Source organism: Halictus rubicundus, chromosome 12, assembly GCF_050948215.1.
Source record: "Halictus rubicundus isolate RS-2024b chromosome 12, iyHalRubi1_principal, whole genome shotgun sequence".
Classification (NCBI taxonomy): Eukaryota; Metazoa; Arthropoda; class Insecta; order Hymenoptera; family Halictidae; genus Halictus; species Halictus rubicundus.
In genome coordinates, this window is record NC_135160.1 from 2,192,889 (window position 1) to 2,216,528 (window position 23,640).

General features: G+C 45.9%; 2 protein-coding genes across 2 annotated transcripts; one reads left to right on the top strand and one right to left on the bottom strand.

Moving 5' to 3' along the window:
* The first annotated feature begins 1,125 nt into the window (after nt 1-1,125).
* Nucleotides 1,126-23,640, top strand: LOC143359467 (major royal jelly protein 1-like). Its single transcript, XM_076797406.1, has 4 exons — nt 1,126-1,524; nt 16,711-17,034; nt 21,578-21,740; nt 23,283-23,640. Exons 2-4 carry the CDS (start codon nt 16,724-16,726, stop codon nt 23,631-23,633), a joined length of 825 nt encoding a protein of 274 aa, XP_076653521.1. The 5' UTR covers nt 1,126-1,524; nt 16,711-16,723; the 3' UTR covers nt 23,634-23,640.
* LOC143359466 (uncharacterized) lies at nt 9,622-15,330 on the bottom strand. Its single transcript, XM_076797405.1, has 5 exons — nt 15,278-15,330; nt 14,935-15,134; nt 14,648-14,782; nt 13,129-13,292; nt 9,622-13,008 (listed from the first exon to the last, which is right to left on the bottom strand). The coding sequence occupies exons 1-5, from the start codon at nt 15,328-15,330 to the stop codon at nt 9,622-9,624; spliced, it is 3,939 nt and encodes a 1,312-aa protein (XP_076653520.1).

Consider the following 23,640-nt stretch of genomic DNA (forward strand, 5'->3'; position numbering starts at 1 on the left):
CAATATCGATCCCAGTGTAGAGCTAAAAGAGATATTAACTCTTTTGAATGATTATCATGCGATCGCAGTAACAGGCATCAAGCGAGTACCATACACTGAAATTAGTTAGGTGATGTATTGGTAGATTTGTTTGGTGGTAGTAGGCAGGATTTGAACCCTGGCCGTCCGGGTGAAAACTTAGCACGCTACCGTCGCGCCACACCAATTCCTCAGAGATGTTGGTAAAGGAAGCATTTTATATATAAATGGTTACATTAAGCTTCACGGTTAAATTATATTTCTTTAACTGTGAAGGACATTCTCGATTGTATTAAATGTATTGTGAAATTACACGCCTCGAGCTCGGAATTACGCACAACCCTGAGCTGCGAAAGAAAAAAAAGAGGGTTCGGCGGCAACAGGGGGAGAAAACCCTTATTTATGACCTTGAACCGGTTGGTTCACTTGCGAGGAACGGGTCTAGATGGCACTGCTAAGGTCCACATGTGGGGCCGGCGACACAGCCGCGCATGTGCCGCGCAGTAAGCGCTACTGCGCCTGCGCGGCCGGGCGATAGCGGTAACGATCGCGTTGCCGACGAGCCTTTCGCTCTCTTTTCGCGACGCCTCTTAAAGTAAACGGACGTGTTCTTTAGTCTCCGTTCTACGCCTCGTCTCTCGGCCGACGACGTCGGGTCGTCGTGCCGATGAGTATTCTCGTCGGCGTGTAGTAACTCGTAGCGTGCAGACGTGTTTTATATACCGTGTATTCTGCCGCGTAGTATCTCGTCGCGGTGCCGGCTCTCTCTTTGTACATAGTAGTCGCGACTCGTCTCGAGTGTCGCGAGCTCTCAGTCGGAAGTTGGACACCCGTGGAGGACCGTCGGAACACATCAATACGTACATCTGTACGCCACCACCATTAAAATCCCCACATTGGTGACCCCGACGTGATCGTCGTTAGAAGGATGTATTTGCCGGAGGATGGACGCCTGCACGCGCAGAGGTGCAGCTTGGCCGCCATTTTTGGCAATCGTGTGCGGCGCCGTTTGGACTCCAAGGAATCTGCTGGGAGCCGCCGACACCGGTGCCTTGCCATGTCGCAGCCTTCCTCGGGTGACCTGGGTGTTCCTGTAGCATCTGGTGGAGTAGCTGCGACGGCGGCGTGGGACTCGCGGCTCCAGGAGGATCTCCTCAATGTGGTGTGCCGCGGTGCGCTGTGTTTAAGAGGTGTTGGTGTGTGTGCTCGTGCCGAGCGCGTGCGTGAGCTGTAACTTAGCGATCGACATTTCTGCGTCGGCGTTATTTTGTTCTTACGCATTTTTACGAACTATATGTACTGTTGCATTTAGTGCGTTATTAGTTGCCGTTCGCGACCCAGAAAGCGAAATTCACTTCGAGCCCTTGAAGAAGACCAGGCCACAGCAAGTCGCCCGTGGATTCTCCGCCGGAGCAGAGCACGCCATTGTGGACCAGTTCTGCATTGGGGAAGACGCCTTCAACGAAGCCGCCGATTTCATGGCCGAGGTACTCGGAACCACCACCGGTGAGTCATCTGCCTCCAGTAAACCTGTTCCCGATCTTCCTTACCGACTGGTGTCGCGCCTTCCGAAATTACATTTACCGACGTTCGACGGATGTATGTCCCAATTCCGATTGCATGATTCCGAATGCATGACCACGAAAGCGGTCCATTTAGAACTGGTCTCAGACTACAGCTCGCAGGCGTTTATAAGCGCCTTCCATCGTTTCATCGCGCGTCGAGGTTTGCTCCAAAGCATGTATTCCGACAACGGAACCCCATTCCAGGGCGCGGATCGCGAGTTAACCAAAGCATATAGCAATGCGATCGATAAAAAGGTGCATCGGCGCACATCTCCTCTAACGTTCGAGGAGATGGCCACGTTGCTCTGTAGGATCGAGGCTTGTTTAAACTCGCGACCCTTGGTTGCCGTCTCCGAGGCCCTCGACGATTACGCCGTGCTAACACCCGGACATTTCTTAACCCTTTCGCTACGGCAGTCCGCTCCGCCGGGGTGACGCCACTGAACGGGGCACCGCGCCGAAAAGTGTGCACGATGAACGTCGGTAGTCTTTTCGGTGTTTACAAGTTGCCGGATATAGACGGCACCCGTACACACAGGTCGTCGCGTGGATGCCGGCTATAGACGGCACCCGTAGCGAAAGGGTTAATCGGTGCACCTATCCCGAGCCACCCCGAACCGAGCGTACTCGAGCTGCGAGAGAACAGACTTTCTCGTTGGCAACTTGTACAGCGCCTGTCCGAAGGTTTTTGGAAGTCGTGGTTGCGCGATTACTTGCATACCCTACAACAAAGACCAAAATGGCGTGTCGCGCAGCGGTTGGCCAAGCGCGGCCAAATAGTATTGCTGCGCAATCCAAACGCGCCTCCAGCACACTGGGCCCTCGGACGTATAAGCGAATGTCCCCGGGCAAGGACGGACTTACCCGAGTCGTAACATGTAGTATTGATCACTCCCCGTGAGGGGAGTTCCGTACCTCGGGGATTCGCCCCATACCGGAAAAGTCAGCCGTTCATGTTTGGCTCTCTACCCCTAACTCCATCAGTTGCAAAGGAAACAGTCCGTAGGTGTTGTGGACTGGGCATTGGAAAAACCCCTCGTTCACCACTTAAGGATCATTACAACGGTAGACCGTCCCATACGGGAAGTAACTCGCTTAGCAGCTACCGAATCGGCTTGCGCCGACCCAGGAGCGTTACCAGCGGGGGCCACGAGGAGGCGGAGTTACCAGCTTAGCGCTCGGTCTCTAGCAGGTTTCGTCAACGGTGTGGTAGCCGTTCTCATGACTATTTCACCCTACGATCCCGAATACCCAGTTGTTGAGGTATTACCTGCGAAGGATCGTCAGGGTTATTTTGCCTTTATTTCTCTAAGTGCCGAAGTCTATGCGACTAAGGCATAATTCCATTGCGTGTTTAAACGCCGCACAACTCTTGTCTCGCAGCCCATGGTTGGCTGGTCTGCCTGCTCTCTTGCAGTTTATGCAAGTAGGCTTCTCTTCTTTCGACGGGCATTTATCATAAGTATGCCCGTCTTTACCGCAGTGCCCGCACGTGTCGGTTTTCGCTCTGCAATGCTTTGCAACGTGCCCAAATGACTGGCATTTGAAGCACCTAGTTGCAGCGATATAATCTTTAAGGGGGCCGGCAGGCATTTGGCCTTGACTGTCACGCTATGTTATGCTATGCCTTTTTTTCTAGACATTTTACGTCTTAAATAAGTATGTAATCAATTAATAATGCATACCACCGTGTTTGTACATGTCTTTGCTATGTCTGTATAGAGCCCTTTTTTCGATACGAACACAAAAGCCCGTAGGCTTGGAACCCTATGTAGACCCGGTTCCTGTCCAGCAGGATTTTCCGGGTCTTTACTGATACCTCCGCCACCCAGTTGGTGGCTCCACAGTCCTTTTTGCCGGTTTTAAACAGGAGTTTAAACTCGTCTTCTAATTTTGCCTCTGAGTCAAGTTCCAGATTCTGGTTCTTGATTGCCTTTAGGATATCCGCCTCGAATGTCTCCGAGGGGATTCCAAATATAATGGTTTTTGGTCTCCTCTTGGGGAGGGGACCAATGTCTATTTTCTTAAGTAGTTTCTCATTGCTGAGGACTTGCTCAAGGTCCTCAGCTGTCTCGGTCTCTATGAGAATGCCGGAGTTCCCGAGTTTCCTCAGGTTCCGGATTCGTATCTTTTCTTCTGTCGGATTTATGCAATCCGACAGTATCGTTTTGATCTCCTCGCTATTCTTTATTTTGCTACCCTTTGCTGGGTAGATGGCTGCAGCTGGCTTGGACTTTGTTACAGGGGTCCGTTTGGCCACTTGCTTTGTCACTTTATTTGCCTTTATAATGTCCGAGTACAAGAGCGGCTTGGAGGACGGGGCCTCTTCACCACGACTCCTCTCGGACGAAAGCTTGTCTATTTTTGCAGAGAGCTCATCAAGTCTCTCTGTTATTTTCCCTATGATCTGTTCTTGCATGGAGCTCTGCTCCTTTTGTTTGTCTAGTTTTTCCCTTAAAGCCGTGTTGTCTCTGTGGAGTTCAAGCCTGAACTCCCTGGCTTCCGTTTCTGCTTCCTCATGTTCCCCGAGTAGGGAGTTTAGGAGCTCTTCTGCTCTGCTCTGTTCGGGCTTAGCAAGTTCTCTGAGGAACCTCCTGAGAAGTTCCTCTGCGTTTAATGGCAGTTCGTCAAATCGTTCTCGTATGACGTCTTGCTGACTCGGCCTTTGACGAGTGTGCGTGGATACACACAAAGGTCCGAGCCAGTGTCGACGAGGTATTCGGTCTTCGTCACTTTGTCCGTGACGAAGAGGCGGCAGGTGGATGTTCCGTCACTGGCTGCCGCGGTCAGTGTCGGAGGGACTCGTTTCCCGCATACGAACACGGCTGGCGGCATTTGGTGGACTCCTTCCCAAACCTCTGGTGGTACCAGCAGACGTTCTCCGTCTTACGCGATGACCTGGACGAAGACCGACTCCGTCTGGGCGTCCTGCTTCCCTTGTGACTGCAAGGTCGGGATGTTTCGGCGATTCGAAGCTCCAGTTTCTCCAGTCGGTCGATCAGGAGCTCTGCCAGGCGGTCGGACTGCGTTGGGGCCGACGTGCTGGCTACCTGGGCTGGCTGCACCTCCGCGTGGATCTGGTCGGCTATCTCGGCTAGCTTGCTTAATGGCAGGTCTGACTGAGCCGAGACGATGGCTCTGGTCACGTTGGGTAGTCTACCTGACCACAGGGTCCGCAGGAATGTATTGTATAATTTCATTATACTGTTATTGCCTTCTTATTTTCCATATTGTTCACCTGAAGGAACAGGATTATGTAAGGCGGGTGCCTTGGAATAAATGTTCAAAATCAGGCGTACGTGACTGAGTCGTTTATTTACAAATAGAATGATGTCGCGAGAGCGTCCGAGGTGGTTCAACTAAACTCACGATTCACTTGACTCGCGATTGAACTCGGTCTGCGGTTTTTACAGCGACCGGACTGCGACCCGACTCTAAGTGACTCGGCGGAGAATCGGCTGTGACTTCTTCGTGACTTCCCTCTCGCGTCGGTAGTCTCTGCCTTATATTCTCAAAAATGCTTGTCGGCTGATTGGTGGAAGTCCTTGCGGGGAACTTCCACCAATCCGTGCATTTTACATAACACGCCCACGTTCCACGCCTCTCGTGCGTGAGAAGGGTGAGCGTGTCGTTCTGTTAAAAATCTAATTTTGGTGATGCAGCGGGGTGTCTTCCGGGCCCGTGCTAAGTGCGGTACGTGACTGCTGGCTTACGTCAATGGGCCCAGCTTTCCCGGGTGATAGAAACCAGGCACGCGTCGCTGGGACACTCTAGGCTGGAGACCCTTAGACTACCCAAAATTTATGGCGTCCACTTGCGCTATTGAGTTCGTCGCTAGGAACTACAAGGACACATCTGTCCGCTAAGTGGCCAAAAACGTTAAAGACGTTTTCTCACAAATAGCGTCTTATGTTGTGCAAACCATAAATCTTTCTTGGCGCTGGTGCGCTGAAGATTTCTCTTCCGGCGCCCAGCTAGCCGCTACAATTGTAATCATTATTTTATAATCGATAGTTTATAGGTGTAATTAATTAATTTGGACTTTCGGTCCACGCGGCGCGTACGTCCGTCGTATGACTCGGGGATTCGCGCGTCGCGGTTAACGGCCCTCACCCACGCTGCTCGGTTACGACGCTATCGTTGGCGCTGAACGTTGACCTTGGTCGACGTCGGTCTCGGTCGTATTAACTATTTTCAAGACCGCTTTACCGTCGTTTAATGGCAGTTCGTCAAATCGTTCTAGCTCAATCTTGACCTCTTTGATCAATTTCTTATGTGACTCGTTGCACGAGTCACTTGAGCGTTTGTTCTTTCTTTTCCTGCTTTTGGGAAAATCCCATTTGAATTCTTCTGGACCTAGGTCCGGGTATGAATCGTCTGTGTAATTGTCCGATTCGTCATCCCAGACAGTAGCTATGTCCCCGCCTGTCTGGGTCGTTTCTTTTTCCACCTTCGCCTTTCCTTCTACTTCCTTTTTCTTTGTTCCTCCTGCCTTCTTCGATCTTAATTTGGCTTTTTTGAGTTTATTCATATTTGTTCCCACGAATTGGGACGAAGGACGGTCGCTCCCCGGGTTACGCCCTTTCCGGGGAGAAGGCTTTTACTATCAGGATTTCGCCTGGTGTCCTGAAGTTAGTCGCTAATGGCCGGTGGACCCACCGACCGCCCGTGTCAGACACGGGACCTCTTTCACCGCGATCTTCAGCTTAGAGGTTAAGGGTTTGTTCAAGGGGTTCGCCTCCCCGTTGGGCCGACCGGTTAAGGTAAGCCCCCCGTTTCTCCCGTTCTGCAACATTTCACCGGATGTATCCGGCGGGTCGTCGCGGCAGAGGGGAGTCTTCCGGGTGAGAGCCGCGGTTATCGCAAGCGATAACTCACGCAGGAGCTCTCTTACCAGAGCCCCGTTAGTCACTCGAAGGTGTCTACAGGTCCTACCACGTGAAGGAGGGGTTGATGCGTCAGGGTTATACCATGATATAAGTCCCTGACGCTTATAAGACCCGAGGGATACACACAGCCGTTTTCAATGATGTGTGGTATCACGTATAATTAATTATTTATTTAAGGAACAGAAAAGAAATAGACTTAAGTGTACAATAGTTGCGCGCTTAGTTACTAACCGTTAATCTAAACTACACGATGACAACTATACAACTTCAACCCTCAACTTCTTACAACTTACTCTACAACTTTCGGACAACGACCACGACTCTCAGACAACGACTACGACTGACTCCTCCCTCATCTAGCAAGACTCGGTTCATCCCCACGCTCGCCCCTGCCGGAGTTTTCACCATGCCCAAATATGGGCATGAACATCGTCAATGGGCCGAAGGCCCATCGTCGCTCGCAATCCAACGCTGGTCAATGTCGCTTTCCCTTTTTATGGCCTTTTTCCGGCCTTCGCTGCATGCCTGTCCTAAAGTGTCCCTAAAGTCTACCTAAAGTCTATATCTTAAAACTATGTAGCGGGTGCCCGCATATTCCCGATACCACATTATGTCTATCATATTATGTTACGTCCCGCGGGTCGCGAACGTGATTTTAAAAGGGTCGCGGATCCCAACGCGGAATAAAGACGTAAGCTGTACTGACTTTCGGTCCACGCGGCGCGCACGTCCGTCGTATGACTCGGGGATTCGCGCGTCGCGGTTAACGGCCCTCACCTACGCTGCTCGGTTACGACGCTATCGTTGGCGCTGAACGTTGACCTTGGTCGACGTCGGTCTCGGTCGTATTAACTATTTTCAAGACCGCTTTACCGTCGGAGATCCGTGTAATGCAATGAGGAACTGATACTCCGGGTGATAACTCCTGCCGCGCGATGTAGCCGCACTCGAGCCCGGTAGCTGTCATTGCTACATTACGCCGACGTGCGTGCTTTTAATGAAATTCGACCCGTTGAGACAAAGGGGAGTCGGTTCCCGCACCAGGTCATGGCGTTGTCCGCGTACGAGATGACCGCTTCTTCGCGTAGAAAAACAGATCCGACCAATCCGTCGGTCGGAATGGGGAAAGTATCGGGAACGACTTGGAAATCGATAATTTTATTGAGGCAAGTTAGGCGTGCTACGCCGAGAGAAGTGGTAGTTACTTCGCCGATACCTTCTATAATAACGCGTCTCGCTGTGTCGACTAAAATGCTCGGATCTAAGAATGATAATTTAATAATGTTCGTGCAGGCCCCTGTATCTACGAGAAGGTCTGCCGTACATTTTAATTCTGGAATATCGAGTTTAATAATTAATACATCATCGCCCGAGCGGACTGTTACTCTTGCGATTCTTCGGACTGGTTCGTCTCCGGCTGTGACGAGTTGCGCGGATTGCCTGGCCCGATTGACTTGCCTCCCGTCGGCGATTCGGGGCGGACGGGAGGGTCGAGCCGTTTCCCGATTGTTCGCGGATTCGGTTATTATATTCACGCTTGCGGCACTCGTGAATGTCATGTCCCGGGGTTTTGCAATAGTTACATAATTTCGCAGGTGGCCGCTACTTAATACGCAGGTGGCCACTACGTAATATATTGATCACTTGCGTAGGTGTTTGTTTTGTCATAGAGAACGCTTCAAGCTGTTCAATTTTTAATTTAAAAAGTCATGAATTATAATTTAATACATCAATTGACATAACGCTTCACAAATTACATATTTCTTGTATAAGTTTAAAAACATTATAGGGGCTGCACGAACCTCCTTCGCTCGGGGTCCGTGTGGGGGGATCGTGACGCAACCGGGTATCGCGGTGGGGCTCGCTAGCACCCGATGACGTACTGCCAAGCGTCTTGGCGCGCTCGCGGATGGAAATGATGGCAATGTCTACGGATGACGATAGTAATAACTTATAAATAACTTATCTTCTTCTTTAATCTATGATGCGTCGCGGTTGACGTCATCAACAACACGTCGGTCGTCCGACGTGACAATTATCGATCCGGCTTAAGCTCTATTATGAATAGTCTGCGACGACTTCTCAGAGTGAGCCGAGTCTTGTTTAATCGTATTTTGTACGTATTTAATCGGGTTGTGTATTGATAGACGTTGCAGGCGGAACTCGTTATTCACCTGACGCTGATTCGTATAAAGTGTGCACACTGTAGTCCGCACACTTCCATATTATTCACCATTGTAATCATTATTTTATAATCGATAGTTTATAGGTGTAATTAATTAATTTGGAACTTATTGCGATATTTATAAAATAATGATTATTCAACAAAATATATTCTGTAATAGTTATTGTAGAAAATTCTACTTCGAAGCGATCGTGGACGCTCCGTGGTTTCGCTTTTTCTCGGAATGAAGAACACTCTTTCGGTGGCGTGGTGTTTATTGACTGGTTGCTATGCAATTGTACAGAGATTGTTTTATGTTAATTCGCAATGTGTTCGTCTAAAGTAACTAACTTCCGCACGGACCTCCCCACTTCATGACCAGGTCTTGGTTCACCTGTTTATGACGTAGCGTCGATGACGTCGAGCCATCGGCTACGTGCATACACTCGAAGGAACGCATGTCTCCTCGGGTCATAGACTACGCTACGCTGTGATGACGCCTCAGAGTGAGCCGAATCTTGGTTAATCGTATTTTGTCTGTATTTGATCGGGTTGTGTATTGATAGGCGTTACAGGCGGAACTCGTTCTTCACCTGACGCCGATTCGTATACAGTGTGCACACTGTAGGTGGAACGTGATCTTCACCTTATTGTTTATATAAATGTTTGTATAAGCTAGGTGGAACATGATCTTCACCATATGCTTGTTCGCATGAATATATGTTGTAGGCGGGACGCGGTCTTCGCCTGGTTTGGCTGTTAGGCCCGTTCGAATCGTTTTAGAATTTGTTGTGGTCTCACTCTGAGGTGTCGCGACGCGACATACTCCCCCCGTTGAGAGGGTACGATCAACTGTTGCGCTTTTAATCGTGACTCAGAAGTGTACAATGTCTATATGGAGTCGGTGGTATATGTACTGAGTAAGTCGGTAATTTGCTAACGATTGAGCTCGATATTTGTGTTTTACGAAACGCCCGTGGAGAGTTCATTCGGAAGGTAACGGACACATGATTTGTGTGGTCCGTTTGAATTCCCCGTTTGCTGTTTTCACCGTAGCTGCTCGCGCTACTCCGTCCTCACCCGGATGTAGGGCCGTGATCCTGCCTAATGCCCATTGCGAACAGGGTTGATTTCTGTCCTTGAGCAGCACGACGGTACCGACCTCGATGTTTGGGCCGTCCTTAGCCCATTTTTGCCGTTTTTGCAGTTCATTCAAGTACTCTTTGTTCCAGCGTGTCCAGAAGTCTTGGCGGACCTTCGTAATGTGTTGCCAGGTGGATAGGCGATGTGCTGGAACTTGTAACAAGTTACCCTCGGGAAGGGTGGTTAATGCTTTCCCAATTAAAAAATGCGCTGGCGTAAGTGCGGTCAAATCGTTCGGGTCGGAGGATAATGGTGTTATGGGTCGGGAATTCAGGATGCCCTCAATCTCTATGCAGAGCGTATTGAGCTCTTCGAAGGTAAAAAGTGAATCGCCGACAACCCGCCGAAGGTGATGTTTAAACAATTTCACCATCGATTCCCACAAACCGCCGAAATGGGGGGCCGCTGGTGGATTAAAATGCCACGTGATCCGACGGTCACTGGCAAATCTTTGAACGCGTTCTCGGTGCGTATCCGATTGGAGCAATGCGTATAATTCCCTTAGTTGACTACTCGCGCCCACAAAATTTGTGCCGTTATCTGAGAATATATGAGCAGGTAACCCCCGTCGCGCCGCGAACCGTCGCAAAGCTGCGAGGAACCCCTCGGTTGACAGGTCGCTAACGATTTCTAAATGTATCGCCTTCACGGCCATACACACAAACACGCACACGTACGTTTTAATTCGCGTTCTGTTTCGATGCTTGCGTTCCTTTATGAAAAAGGGTCCGCAGAAATCCACGCCGGTGTTTTCGAAGGGTGTCGCCTCGCGTATTCGAACCGCCGGTAGATTGCCCATTCTATATTCGGTGCTAGTTGCGTTGAAACGGAAACACCGTGTGCACGAACGTATTATCTGACGTACTTGGTTGCGTCCGTCAAGTAACCAAAATCTTTGCCGGAGTATGTGTAAAGTGGTTTGTATGCCCGTGTGATGGTGTTTCTCGCGCGTTTCCCGGATGATTAGGTCGGTTAGCCGATGCCGACTCGGTAGCAAGATCGGATGTTTTTGATCGTAGGGCAGATCTGATTTTTGCAGGCGCCCACCAACCCGCAGTACAGCGTCTTCGTCCAGGAACGGATTGAGGCTCGCGATTCGGCATTTCGATGTCGTATTTTTGGCTTGTAGACACTTAATTTCGTTTCCGAATTGCGATGTCTGCACATTTCGGATAATTCGAGTCTCGGCCAATTGAATTTCTTGGGCGCTCAGCGAACCGCCGCGTGGACCACGTGGCCGGAACCGTAAACAATATGCGATTACCCTTTGTAATGTGGTATATGACGAGCAACGCGTGAATAAATCGATCGTGTTCGTGTTCGCGACGAAACAAGTGACCGCCTTGAGATCGGGAATCTCGATGTTTTGCAGCACTTCGTCGGGCCATTCGTCCGCGTTTTTAATCAGCCACGACGGACCGACGACCCATGCACGATTCTGTAGAAACGCGTGTGGTAATTGGCCTCGGGATAATGCGTCTGCCGGATTGTACTCTGAGCGGACGTGTCGCCAGGTATGATCACCGGTAATTGATTGAATTTCCGCGACTCGCGTGGCCGCATACATTTTTAGTCGATGCGGTGCCGTTCGAATCCAATGTAGAACCACGGTCGAGTCGGACCAAAATACCACCTTATCAGGTGAGATATCAAGCGCGTCGCTCGCCTCGCGGTATAGCCGGGTCAACAATAACGCGCCGCATAATTCTAATCGTGGAATGGTCACCGTCTTGAGCGGCGCGACTCGCGATTTAGCGCACAATAAATGACACTGGACAATCCCGTCCTTCCCGGTCGACCGCACGTATAAACATGCACCATATCCAATGGTGCTCGCGTCGCAAAATCCGTGTATTTCGATATTTCGAGGTTGATCCGTTAAAACTCTTCGGTGAAATGCGACTGCTCGGAGTAGCTCTAATTGCTGCGTGAACTGCGTCCATTCCGAGTGAATAGACTGCGGAACAGATTCGTCCCACGCGATTCCTGACCGCCATACGTCCTGCATAATCTTTTTTGCGTGTAACACGACCGGACCCAACAAACCCAAAGGATCGAAGATCCTCGCTATTTCGGAGAGGATAGATCGCTTCGTCGCCTTGCTTCCGACGGCGTCCGTACAGGTAGTGTAACATATCTCGTCCGTGTTCGTTTTCCACGAAATGCCTAACGTTTTCAGTGATCGGTCAATATTCACTATGAAGTTTGCGCGCAGTTCATTATCCGTGAGATCATCCAAAATGTCCCGGTTGTTCGATGCCCATTGTCGGATCGAAAAACCGCCGCGACTCAGGGCGCCCGTCACCTCTCTCCGTATCGCGCGAGCTTCGTCGATGGTATCAGCGCCGGATAGAAGATCGTCAACGTATAGGTGTGATTTTAGTATCTTAGCGGCTCTCGCATACGACTCTCGTTCGTCGTCGGCTAGTTGATGCACGGTTCGGATCGCGAGGAACGGTGACGATGAAACGCCGAATGTGAGCGTATTTAATTGGTACGTTTCAATTTTTTCGTTCCGGCGCCATAATATTTTTTGGTACGGCCGATCGTCTTCGTGCAAGAGTACCTGACGATACATCTTTTCGATATCTGCCGTTAGCACATATTTGTACGTGCGGAAACGAATTAGATGCGCGAATAACTTCGGTTGTATAGTGGGTCCGACCAGAAGAATGTCATTTAGTGACGCGCCGGACGTTGTTTTCGCAGACGCATCGAATACCACGCGAACTTTGGTGGTGCTACTAGCTTCTTTCACTACCGCGTGATGGGGCATATAGAATCCCTCGTCACCGGGAGCCTCCATCAAAGACATATGGCCTAAAGCTAAGTACTCGTCGAGAACGCGCTGATACTCGTCTCGCAATACGTTGTTCGCGTTTAATTTGCGTTCAAGGGATAGCAGTCGCTTGACCGCGCCGTTTCGCGAATTGCCGAGCCGTTCGCGGGTTCCGCGAAATGGTAAACGTACCGTGTACCGACCGGACGGATCGCGACTAACGTTCCTTTGAAAATGCATTTCGCACGCGACTTCTTCCTCCGACCGCAGTCCTTCCGTTTCGACTTCTTCTATCTGCCAAAACTTGTCGAGTTGCGTTTCCAGCGTCGACAAGTGGCACGCGGCTCTTGTTGCTTGTTGTTGCGCAACGCCACCAGTCACGACCCAACCCAATCGCGTTTTCTGTAAGTACAAATCTTGTCCTTCGCGCGAGAGGTTAATTTGACCAACCTGGAATAGCGAAACTGTCGCTCCAGCACCGATCAACAAATCTACTGGACGCGGCAGATGGAATTCAGCGTCCGCTAGGCGGATGTTACGCGGAATTGTCATTGAGTCGCGTGGAAATACCTCCGATGGAACCAGATCAGTGATATTCGGGATACTGAGACACGTCAATTCTTTTTCAAACCCGTCGAAGGTCGATCGTACTTGTAATTTAACCGGGCCCTTCGACACTGTGTGCGTGCCGTTTAACGTACCGATGGGAAACGATTGCGCGGTTACCCGTATACCTAATCGCCGTATGAGCGCCTCAGTGACAAAATTGGCCGTTGCGCAGGTATCTAATATGGCTCGGGCTCTTACCGATCGGTTTTTACTAATGATTTCCACTATGGCGCTCATTATCAACTGCGGTGACGCCGTAGGAAGTACGGTCGCGAGACTAATCGTCAGCTCCCTGCTCGGTAAGGGTAGTCATGCTGACTTTCCGGCGTCCGCATTGTCAATCGCGGGTTTTGAGGTATCGGTTCTGCTCGAGCTCGCAAATTCGAAGTTGTGTAATAATGTATTGTGCCGTCTTTGACAGATTGTACAACTCGAATACCGGCATGGAGCGTCGCGATGGGAACGTAGGCAGTTGAAGCAAACTTTCGCGGTTTTTACGAGCTCGATGCGCTTCGGGACGGTTAAGCGCTTAAATGCGGCGCACGTGAAGAGGGGATGACAGCTAATCTTACACGCGACGCACTTGCGTTCTTGGGTGACGAATGCGCGATTCAGCGGACGTATGCGTCGCCGTTTGTGAGCGCGGTCGTCTCTCTCGCGCTCGCGGTCTCGATCGCTAGATCGCATCTTGTCTGTGCGCGATACACAAACCGCGGTTTTGTACAAAAATTCGAGCATTTCATCCAAGCTCGGATATTCCTGTCGGCTTAAGCCTGCCTGCCACTTCTCGTACGTGATTTTAGGTAGTTTGCTCTCGAGTAAGTGAACGACGGTTTGTGTGCAAACCGGTGTTCCCAGCGCGTGTAGCGACGCAAAGTGCTGTTGAGCGTCGTCGGCTAACCGCGTCAGGCCGATCGTGGATTCCTTATCGAGTGTCGGCATGTCGAATAGCATGGACATATGCCGCGATACCAGAAGGCGTTTGTTTTCGTACGCTCTTTCCAGAAGATCCCATGCCTTCGCGTAATTGATCCCGTCGACGTCAAAGAGCCGAATTTTGTTTGCCGCTTCCTGTACTAACGCGGACCGGAGGTATTGTAATTTCGCCACGTCGTCTAGTTCACTGCGTGAACCGATCATGCTGTTAAATGCGTTTTTAAACGACAACCAACTTTCATAACGACCGTCGAAAGTCGGCAATGAGGCATCGGGTAATTTAACGGGGCGACTTTTCGCACCGTCTGTGCTTCTGCCGTCGTTTGCAGAGTCGGTATCTGCGCGCGAGATGTCTGGGCGATTTAAAATGTTCTCGGCCCGGCCCGCGAGATCATAGAAACGGGTCGTAATCTCCGCGAAGATGTTGTCACGTAATAATAACTCGATTGTTAATAAAAATAAGCAGATGCTAGACTGTTGTCCAGCATTGACTCTCTTTATTCAGTATTACATAAATAAACCGACAGTATTTCGATCCGCGTACTTTTGTGGTTCCTTAGCGACTGATAATCCGTATCCGTTCTCTTGTATTTATAAGATGTTGTTATCAATCGGGCAAATTCCGGGCAACGGTCGATCCTTTGTGGCTCAAAGATTAGGGGTGATGTCATCCGTTCTCCTGTGTTTGTCCTATGTTGTTATCAACTGGACGTAGTCCAGTCAACAGTCGATCCTTTGTGTTCAAAAATTAGGGGTGACGTCATCTGCGATAATTTACAGAAATTTGGGCGTTACACTCCCCCCAACTTAGATTGAAGTTAGTCCTCTAACCTGGATAGTTCCGGAGGATGGACTTGTGGAATTTGACTGTTCTTGGCTGGAACAGGATCTCTGGTTCCGGCGATGGTTGTGATTGCCGTTGGTTATTCACCAATGTGGCTAAATCTGTGTACATGTTTAACAACGGTGCGGTAGCGCCCGGTGCTGGCGTTTCTACATTATTTTCTATATGAGTCGTCTTCGACTTACAACTGAGAATATGAATACAGAGTTTCGATGGAAGAAAGGATTTGATACAGTTAAAAATACCCGTTTTGTCTAGTCCCCAAATGACTAGGGCGGTTAATGCTGCGTAGCCGGCAATCTGCAGTGTGGACAGTCCCCACGACTTTACAGATTCGATTCGATGTTCGAATTGGAGTCTGTTAATTTCTTGCTCGATATCATCTAATGTACTGTGGTAACAGTTTAAGTTGTTTAATACTTTTGGTGTCTTGTCTAACTTTTGCAAGATTGATATGTAATCGCTACTATTCGGCGTTCGAATTTCTTTGTGCCTGGTTTCGTATGATACGCTAAAACGCGTTTGTCCTATTCGCATATAATTGTTATTATATAATAATTCGCAAGATGTGTTGGATTTTAATAAACTAGGTTGTCGTAAATACACAATACTGTGTTGCGTTCCGCATATGGTGTTAATTTCTATGGGTTTCTCTGGAATAGCTATATACTGATTCTGTTCTTTTAATGGCATAAAAGTAATATCGTCTATTTTCAAAATTACAATTTGGCATGAAAGGATTTGATTATTGAAATTAATGAGCTCTGTGGTACAATCGTGTCGTGTGTTTCTGTTGTGGATTGGTTGAGTCTGTTTACACATGGTTATACCGGTTTTTGTTTTGCAATGTGTATTCAAATATTCTTGCTCCACGTTAATATAATTTAACCCTGAAATCAAATAAATTTGGTGTTCCACGAGTGGGATCATAAATACATTGTTCTTCTTCGTTGGGATGGGGTAGATGCGGTCTATATCCCATTGCAACGTAGGTAGAATTGGTACTGAGATTTTGAAAAATAATTTGTTGTCCGTAATAAACAACTTTAATTCTGCAAGATCAAGTATGGTCTGGAAGTTCTCGTGAGTTGGTTTTAATGCCAAGTGTGTAGTTTCGTTTTCGAGTGTGCGTTTGTATGCGTCTAGAAATTCTTTTGGTTCTAAAATTTGTGGGCTAATGATTCCCTGTTTCGCTAGTGTGATGGTGGTAAGTAGTTCGTCGTATGAAAAGTGTAAATCCGCGATTGCTCCTTCTGTTCTAATGATCCAGTTACTCATGAGTGCGTCACGTTCGGCTTTAAGTGAATTTGCTCGTGCATCTAAAGTGAGTTGGTTTATGCGTTGTAAACTGTCGGAATCTAACATTTTACGGATGAGAGCGGTTTGATTACTGACTATCGTTTTCAATTTATTGTTCGCGTTGAAAAGTTTGTCTATGTTCGCGTTGACAGTGGTTAAGTCGTCTTCGTCTAACGTTCCGAATAATGATTTTGACAATTTGACCCTTTTTTATTACACATGCGATGTACCTATTGAAATAAATAAAGCAGCAATTTATTCAAGATTGCGTACGGTTTTTGTCCCACTATTGGCATATTCTCAAATTACGTAAAGTAAAACGATATAGTCCTAGAAAACAAGAATTTGCATGAAAGTGCACGCTGTAGTTATTAAAAATTCTTTTTTCTTACTTAGCATACAATTGTTAAAATATCGCAGAATCATTGCTTGCCGGCATTTTGAAAATTGTTCGAATTTTCTAGGTACCAAACCATAATGAAAATATATTGGAGATTACTTTGCGTGAGTTTGTTATGTTTGGGAGCCGGCAGAGTGGAAGGACTGCAAAGATGGGGTTCTCAGTTTGGAAAAGCTCCTCTCCTGGAGAGATTCTTCTGGAAGACGTTGGACTTCGCTTATCCGGACGAAGCGAGCAGACAAATGGCGATGATGAGGGGAGATTTTGTACCAGAAAACGCGCTACCCGTTGGCATCGAAATATGGCGAAATAAACTGTTTGTCACGGTGCCAAGATGGCGGAACGGTAAGCTCCAATTGAATATATCCCTTTATTTGCAACTACTCATGTATATACTAACTAATACGAATATCTAAATATTTTATTCGTTCGAATAATATTTAAAATATTATCATGTAGGACAGCTAAATTTTGTTCAAATTGTACACCTTCGAATGTAGTATTTGATCATATAACAAAACTTTGTAGAATGTACTTGAACAATAACAATTTGAATTGTTTTTTTAATGTTTCTTAGTAATTGTTAATCCATTTTTATACAGCCACGTGGAATACATAGGTATATCCAGTCGTTTTTAAACAATTCTTTTATCGCATTATACGGGAAACTGCTGTTAAGCATAACTACATCCATTTCCGTTTGAATTGCAATGGAATTAACTAACTTTTATCACCTTTTAACTCCGGAGAGAAAACCAGATAAAAATCTCGAGCAGAAAACCGGAAACTGACGCGAACACACTGTGTAAAATGTAGAGGATCAGTGTGGTCGGTGCAAGCCTCGAATCTAGTCTGGCTGGCTTCCGGTTTGCGACACAAAGTGCCGAAATCCGCGCGAGAGCGATTACAATACAGGACTTCTATTTCTCTTTACCTCCGCCTTCGCATCGACTTAAATCTAGAAGGGAACTCGCGAATGAATGAGTCTTATTCACTTTTATATTCTCGTATTTCCGATTTTTTTTCTTCTCGGTACTCTAAGTTCATCATAAGCGATGGCGCGCGCCAAGTCATTGTGCATGGAGAAAATCTTGAAATCTTAACTCAAACTCAAAATTAGTTCGCAAATTTTGATTAATTCTCCATTGGAAACTCCCATTTCAAAACTGAAAATATTCGATCAAAATCGCGAATAGGATTAGCGGAAGAATAATTTAACCCTTTGCACTCGGCGCTATTTTCATTTTATTCATACGAAACCGATCCGATTTCCACATATAGTATTTAAATGTTTAGTGATCTACTAAATACAAATTTTGTAATGTAACAAATATTTTGTAATATTTTTTGTAATTTCCTTGAAATAATGCCATAACAATTTCTAGTGGTGCTTCAGAGTCACCACTCGAGTGCTAAGGGTTAAGAGTATTCTCAAGAAATTGTCGATAATCGTACCGTGATAATTTGGTTAAAAAAAAAAATTAGAAATTGATATTCATCTCGAATCAGAGATTCACTTACGCAGTGCAGTTTCAATGTAAATTATTTTTACGTGTCAAACAAATGTCCCCCCTCTCTCTCGAACGAACGAACGAACGAACGATTTCCACCTCGCTTCCGTTGGTTCTTTTTCACGTTTTTCTCCTTGTTCCGGTTCCGATCTTCCCAGCAGTCCCTCTGAAAGTTCTCGAAACGCGTCGAAGCCCGCGGAGGTCGGCATTGTTTTTACAAGGTTTTATTTGTCCGCGGCTTTGTTCGGCCGACTCTTTCTTCCGACGTCAGCTTCTCCCCAGGCAGAGGATATGAAATATTAAGAGAGAAAAGAAGAAAGAGGTTCCTGTCACACCGTCCGAGCAGAATGAATTCGGAACGTTCAATGACTTCCTTCCTGAGCCCGGGAAGCGAATTGTTTTAGAATTCGGCACGCAATCAAAGCAAAAAAAAAAAACAACAACTCGATCCGAGCTTGTCTGACCTCCGAATGCCATTATCCTGGTCTCCAAAGACCTTTCTGCTCACTGCGGAACATGTTAAACACCATGGTCCATCGATTCCATCATTAAAGATTTGCTCATTCTTAAGCCCACCCTAACATTTTCTGTTCGCTGAAAAATCGGATCTGCACGTTGATCGCACGCGACTAACGTGTTGACCAATTTTTCCCATCCTTATCTCCAGTGTTGACCTTTCTTTAGGTCATTTGTGTCTGTGACTAAATATTTTTTATAGATCTAAATATATTGTAGAATTCGGCACGCACTCAAAGCAAAAGCTAACTCGGAATGACCTCCGAATTATCGAATAGAGGTGTCACAATCACTGTCTGTTTTACTGACCACATTATCATAGCCCGATTGCTTCTGAATTGCTTCTTCAGAATTGGAGAGATTGATTAGTTCTGTTTTCCCAGGTTTATGTGTCTTGTTCTTAGATTTTTGGTTAATTTTGTGTTTATGTGGTAATATCTTAATGCTCTTATGATCTTTGAAACCATTTAGGCAATTTATGGTGTCTTCTAAATTTGTATATCGTATAAAATATAAACCAAATTGACCACCTGTACCACGTATAGTTGCAGAGCCATACACTGAAAACATTTTCTTGATTTCGTCTTCACTTATCCCGTGAAAATTCGAGAAATGTATTACATATGAATTGTTTTTTCTATTGTAGTAATGTTCGTAATTCATATTTGTATAAGACTTTTCACAGAATTCCAGTAGAAAATACAAATATTCTTTCGTTTTAACTATATATTGTGCTCGCGACGTTAGCGTCCTTCAGCTTCCTTCAACGTCAGGGAGGGCAATCTCCCATGTATAATATGTGGACATTATCAGTGCCACCTAGACCCATTCCCTCCTGACCGCAGCTAAAAACTATATATATAGCTATACGATTCTACAAACATACACATACGCATATACACATACACATATATCTACTGTACAGTACGATTACTACATAAATTTAGAAGTAAACTTATATAAAAAAAAGGATATAATATAATAAAAGGATATAATATGTTTTGCAACAATACATTATTTTTACAATATTTTATTTCAAAATATAATAATACATAATTATACATGTAACAGATAATTACATATAATATCAAACTAATACAAATGATAATATCTTCATCCACTTATTTTGTACACTCTTTACACTTGCTGCTGCACTGCTCTGCACCTCACTATCCTAACACAAACTTAAAAAAATTTTATAATAAGAGTTTTCTCCCCCTGTTCAACGCCGATTGACTCAAGTCTTTGTATTATTGTTGTTAATATTAATAGCAATAAAAAATGAAAAAATATATATATACATGGGAGATTGCCCTCCCTGGATCGATCTGTAGCGATTAAACCTGTTGCGTCGCCGTGTGGTGGGATGGGGACTTTTGGTGTGGGTTCGGGTGCCCGTGGAGCGCTGAAGCGCTCTGCTCGTGGAGGTTCACAAATAACTTCGTACGCAGAGTAAAATGGCGAAAATAATTGTTAGAGATTTATTTAGAAAGTCTTGGAGATGTAACTCCTTCGGTTCTATAATGAGTTCTGTCGTCCTGGAGCTTCGAATCCCTTTTTTAGCTTCTTCCTTCTCGCTTCCTTAGCCAATAGGAAAATTGGGATCTTCTGGCTAGGCGTTGATTCGTCGGATCACTCGTCTTCCGGTTGCTGCTTGATGGTGATTGGCAGTGGATGGATCTTAATAGCGCACGCACGGGAGTGGGGTACGCATGAGGGTGAAGCCCCGCCAAAACAAGGGACGTGGGGCCATGTGGGACCGAACGAGCGAGAGGTCCGAGGGAGTTCCAAGAGGTCCTTGACTCGGAATTTATGACCTCTTGTCCTTAACTGATTCCGGACTTCGACTATCCCTAATTTATGTAGAATTGGAGAAGCTACTCTAAGAGGCTGCGTGACTTTCTCTAAATTCCTCAATTAGTCTCGCCGACTCGAATTTCGTCAAGGATCTCTATGGAACTCTCCCGGTCTTTCTTTACCTACTCTAAACTATCGCGTCCAAATAGAATACATATGTATAAAATACGCGATTGCATCTTATATTTAAATTTCCCTCTCCGCGCCATTAATCGATGCTATATATATATGTATCTAGCTATGTTCGCGTGGTCTACTGGCCACGCTACAAACCCTACGTCACCACTGGTCACGTTCGATGATGTATCCAATCAGAGAGGAAATGTATTTCGTATCGTGCGACACTAAAAACAGCATAAGGTGACTGGTATACTCCTACATCTCGTCTGTGATATTAGTTCCACAATATTAGTTCCGACCGATACGGTAGGATGTGACACAGAAATGATAAAGGAGCTCTAAACAGCTCTAAATAGCTCTAGGGCTCGGCAGACGTGAGACAAAAAAATACATTGGGTGATTAGTCTACTTCTATATCTCGTCTGTGGAATTTATCAAACATCCATTTTTATCTTATAATATTTCAAATTTCCCGCGCTTTGTTTGGGCCTCCGTACAGCGCCAATCTACGTAGCGACAAAACGCTACTTTTACAAAAATCACAATAGGCACTTCGGTCGCTATTTTGTTAAATATTTGTTTATTACATGATTCTAGTTTAAACCCTCTAGTCTAAACTAGATTAGATTATGTAAAGTAGATTATGTAGATTATGTTACATATTATTATATATGTATATATAAAGATATCGCTACTTTAGCAATCGACCGTTTTATAATAGGTAGTCATGAAAATGTAGCAACGAGGGGAATAAGAAAACAGTGCGTTTGATTTTTCTTTTACTTCATAAAATGTCACCAAAGGTGGCTAACACGAGAGCCAGCTTAACAAAGTAAAAATATGCATGTATATTATAATGTCATTATTTAAAATTTCTTTCTTCGTTCGTTGTTACTGCAAAATATCACGTCAGTTTTATCATTATAGAATACACGCAGACGCGTGCGACAGATTGTGGGTCCTAGATACTGGTACTATAGGCATCGGGAACACAACGGTGCAAGCCTGCCCTTATACCCTGAATGTTTTCGATTTGACAACGGACAAAATCTTAAGGCAATACAGACTGAGACCCGAAGACATCAACATGGTATCTCTTTCTTGAACGTTATTAATAATCATAGTTTTATCTCACTACGAAGAAAAATAATAATACTCGAGATGACTAAATCGATAATTTTATATACAGGGTGGCCCACATAACTCTGAACAGCTCAATATCTCGAAAACTATGCCATCGATTTTAAAGTTCTTAGTCTTAAATTGCATGGAACTGAAGGGCCTTTCTGACTACATAAACGTGAAGTGGCCTCCCTTCCCTTTTAACGGGGGAGGGGAGGTACCTTTATAATTTTAAATGGAACCCCCTATAAAACGTTACATATTTAGATTCTACAGGAAAAAACAAGTCAATTTTGTCTGAAACATTTTTTTGTCAGATACTTCCACGATGAGATATAACAGTTTGAAGTTTCGAGTTGTAGGTGCTCGAGTCCTTTACTTATTCGTGAAGAAATAAAATGTACTTTAAATTAAATGTTCAAAATGTCCACCACGGGCTTGTAAACATTTATTTACTCGAAACATCAAAGTTGTTCTAACATTTTTTAACATTTCAGGAGTCACTGAAGCGCAAGCGTCACGTATTCTTTGTTTCATATCCTCTTTTCTCGTCGGTGGTTCAAACATAACTTTGTCCTTTACATATCCCCATAAGAAAAAATCTAATGGTGTTAGATCGGGGGATCGAGGAGGCCATTGACGAGGTCCCCCACGACCTATACATTTGTTCCCAAATTTTTCGTTCAAAAATTGCCTGGTGATGATTGCAAAATGTGGAGGAGCGCCGTCTTGTTGGAACCACATTTCTCTTCTAACGTGCAGTGGCACATCTTCCAAAAGCGCAGGCAAATGATTTTTTAAGAAATCACAATAACTTGCAGATGTTACAGTTTCTTGAAAAAAATAAGGTCCAATCACAAAATCTCCTATTAGGCCACACGAAACATTTAAAGACCATCGATGTTGAAAGGGAACACATCGCATCCAATTTGGGTTTTCCACGGCCCAATAATGCAGATTATGTCTATTTACATGCCCTGAATTCATAAAAGTGGCTTCATCGGAAAAAAGTATTTTGCACAAAAAGTCATTTTCCACAACACCCTGCAGCCACTCACAAAATCTTACGCGGTGATCGTAATCTGCTATCGAAAGCTCTTGTGATAAAACCATGTGATATGGATGATACTTTTGCCGTTTCAAAATTCGTTGACTTGATGAACGACTAATACGACATACGCTAAATGGTAAAGTGAACTTTTCTTTCTGTGGAAAAGTGACCTTTTTCATCTAGCGATCTGCGAAATTTAGTTTATAAGATTGTAAAATCGTCGTTGTAAGAAAGGGAGTCAGAAGGAAGCGTATTGAATTCCTTCTGGTCCTCGTGGTGAGACCTGGGCAATCGGTATTATTCTCTATTTGTAAGAACTTCTAGTAATCTTACGAGAATAATATCGAGCTAATAGCTGCACAATTATAATTTCCTATAACAATTTAAATTAAAATTTAAGACTTACTAGTTATAAAAACTAGTGTATGTAGAACTGCGTGTGAATTTACTTTGGGTTAGATTGGGATGGGCCAAGATGGGCCTTCAATGCTTCTCGGTGGCAACGGCATGGCTCTTCGTCCTGGAACATCTTCAGTTCCGCAGTGGTCGATCCAAGCTCGTGGTTCGAGTTGGCCCACTTGTCCAGCGGAAACCCTGCCGACTCCAGGATGTCGGTCAGCTGTCGACGGACTTCCCTCGCCTGCTGGACATTGTCTGCGCCGGACAAGATGTCGTCGACATAGGATTTGCGACGGAGAGCCCTTGCGCCAAGGGGGAATCGGCCTTCCTCATCCGACGCCAGTTGCTGCAACACCCTATGAGCGAGATACGGAGCAGGAGCGGTTCCATACGTTACGGTGGTCAACCTGAAATCAGA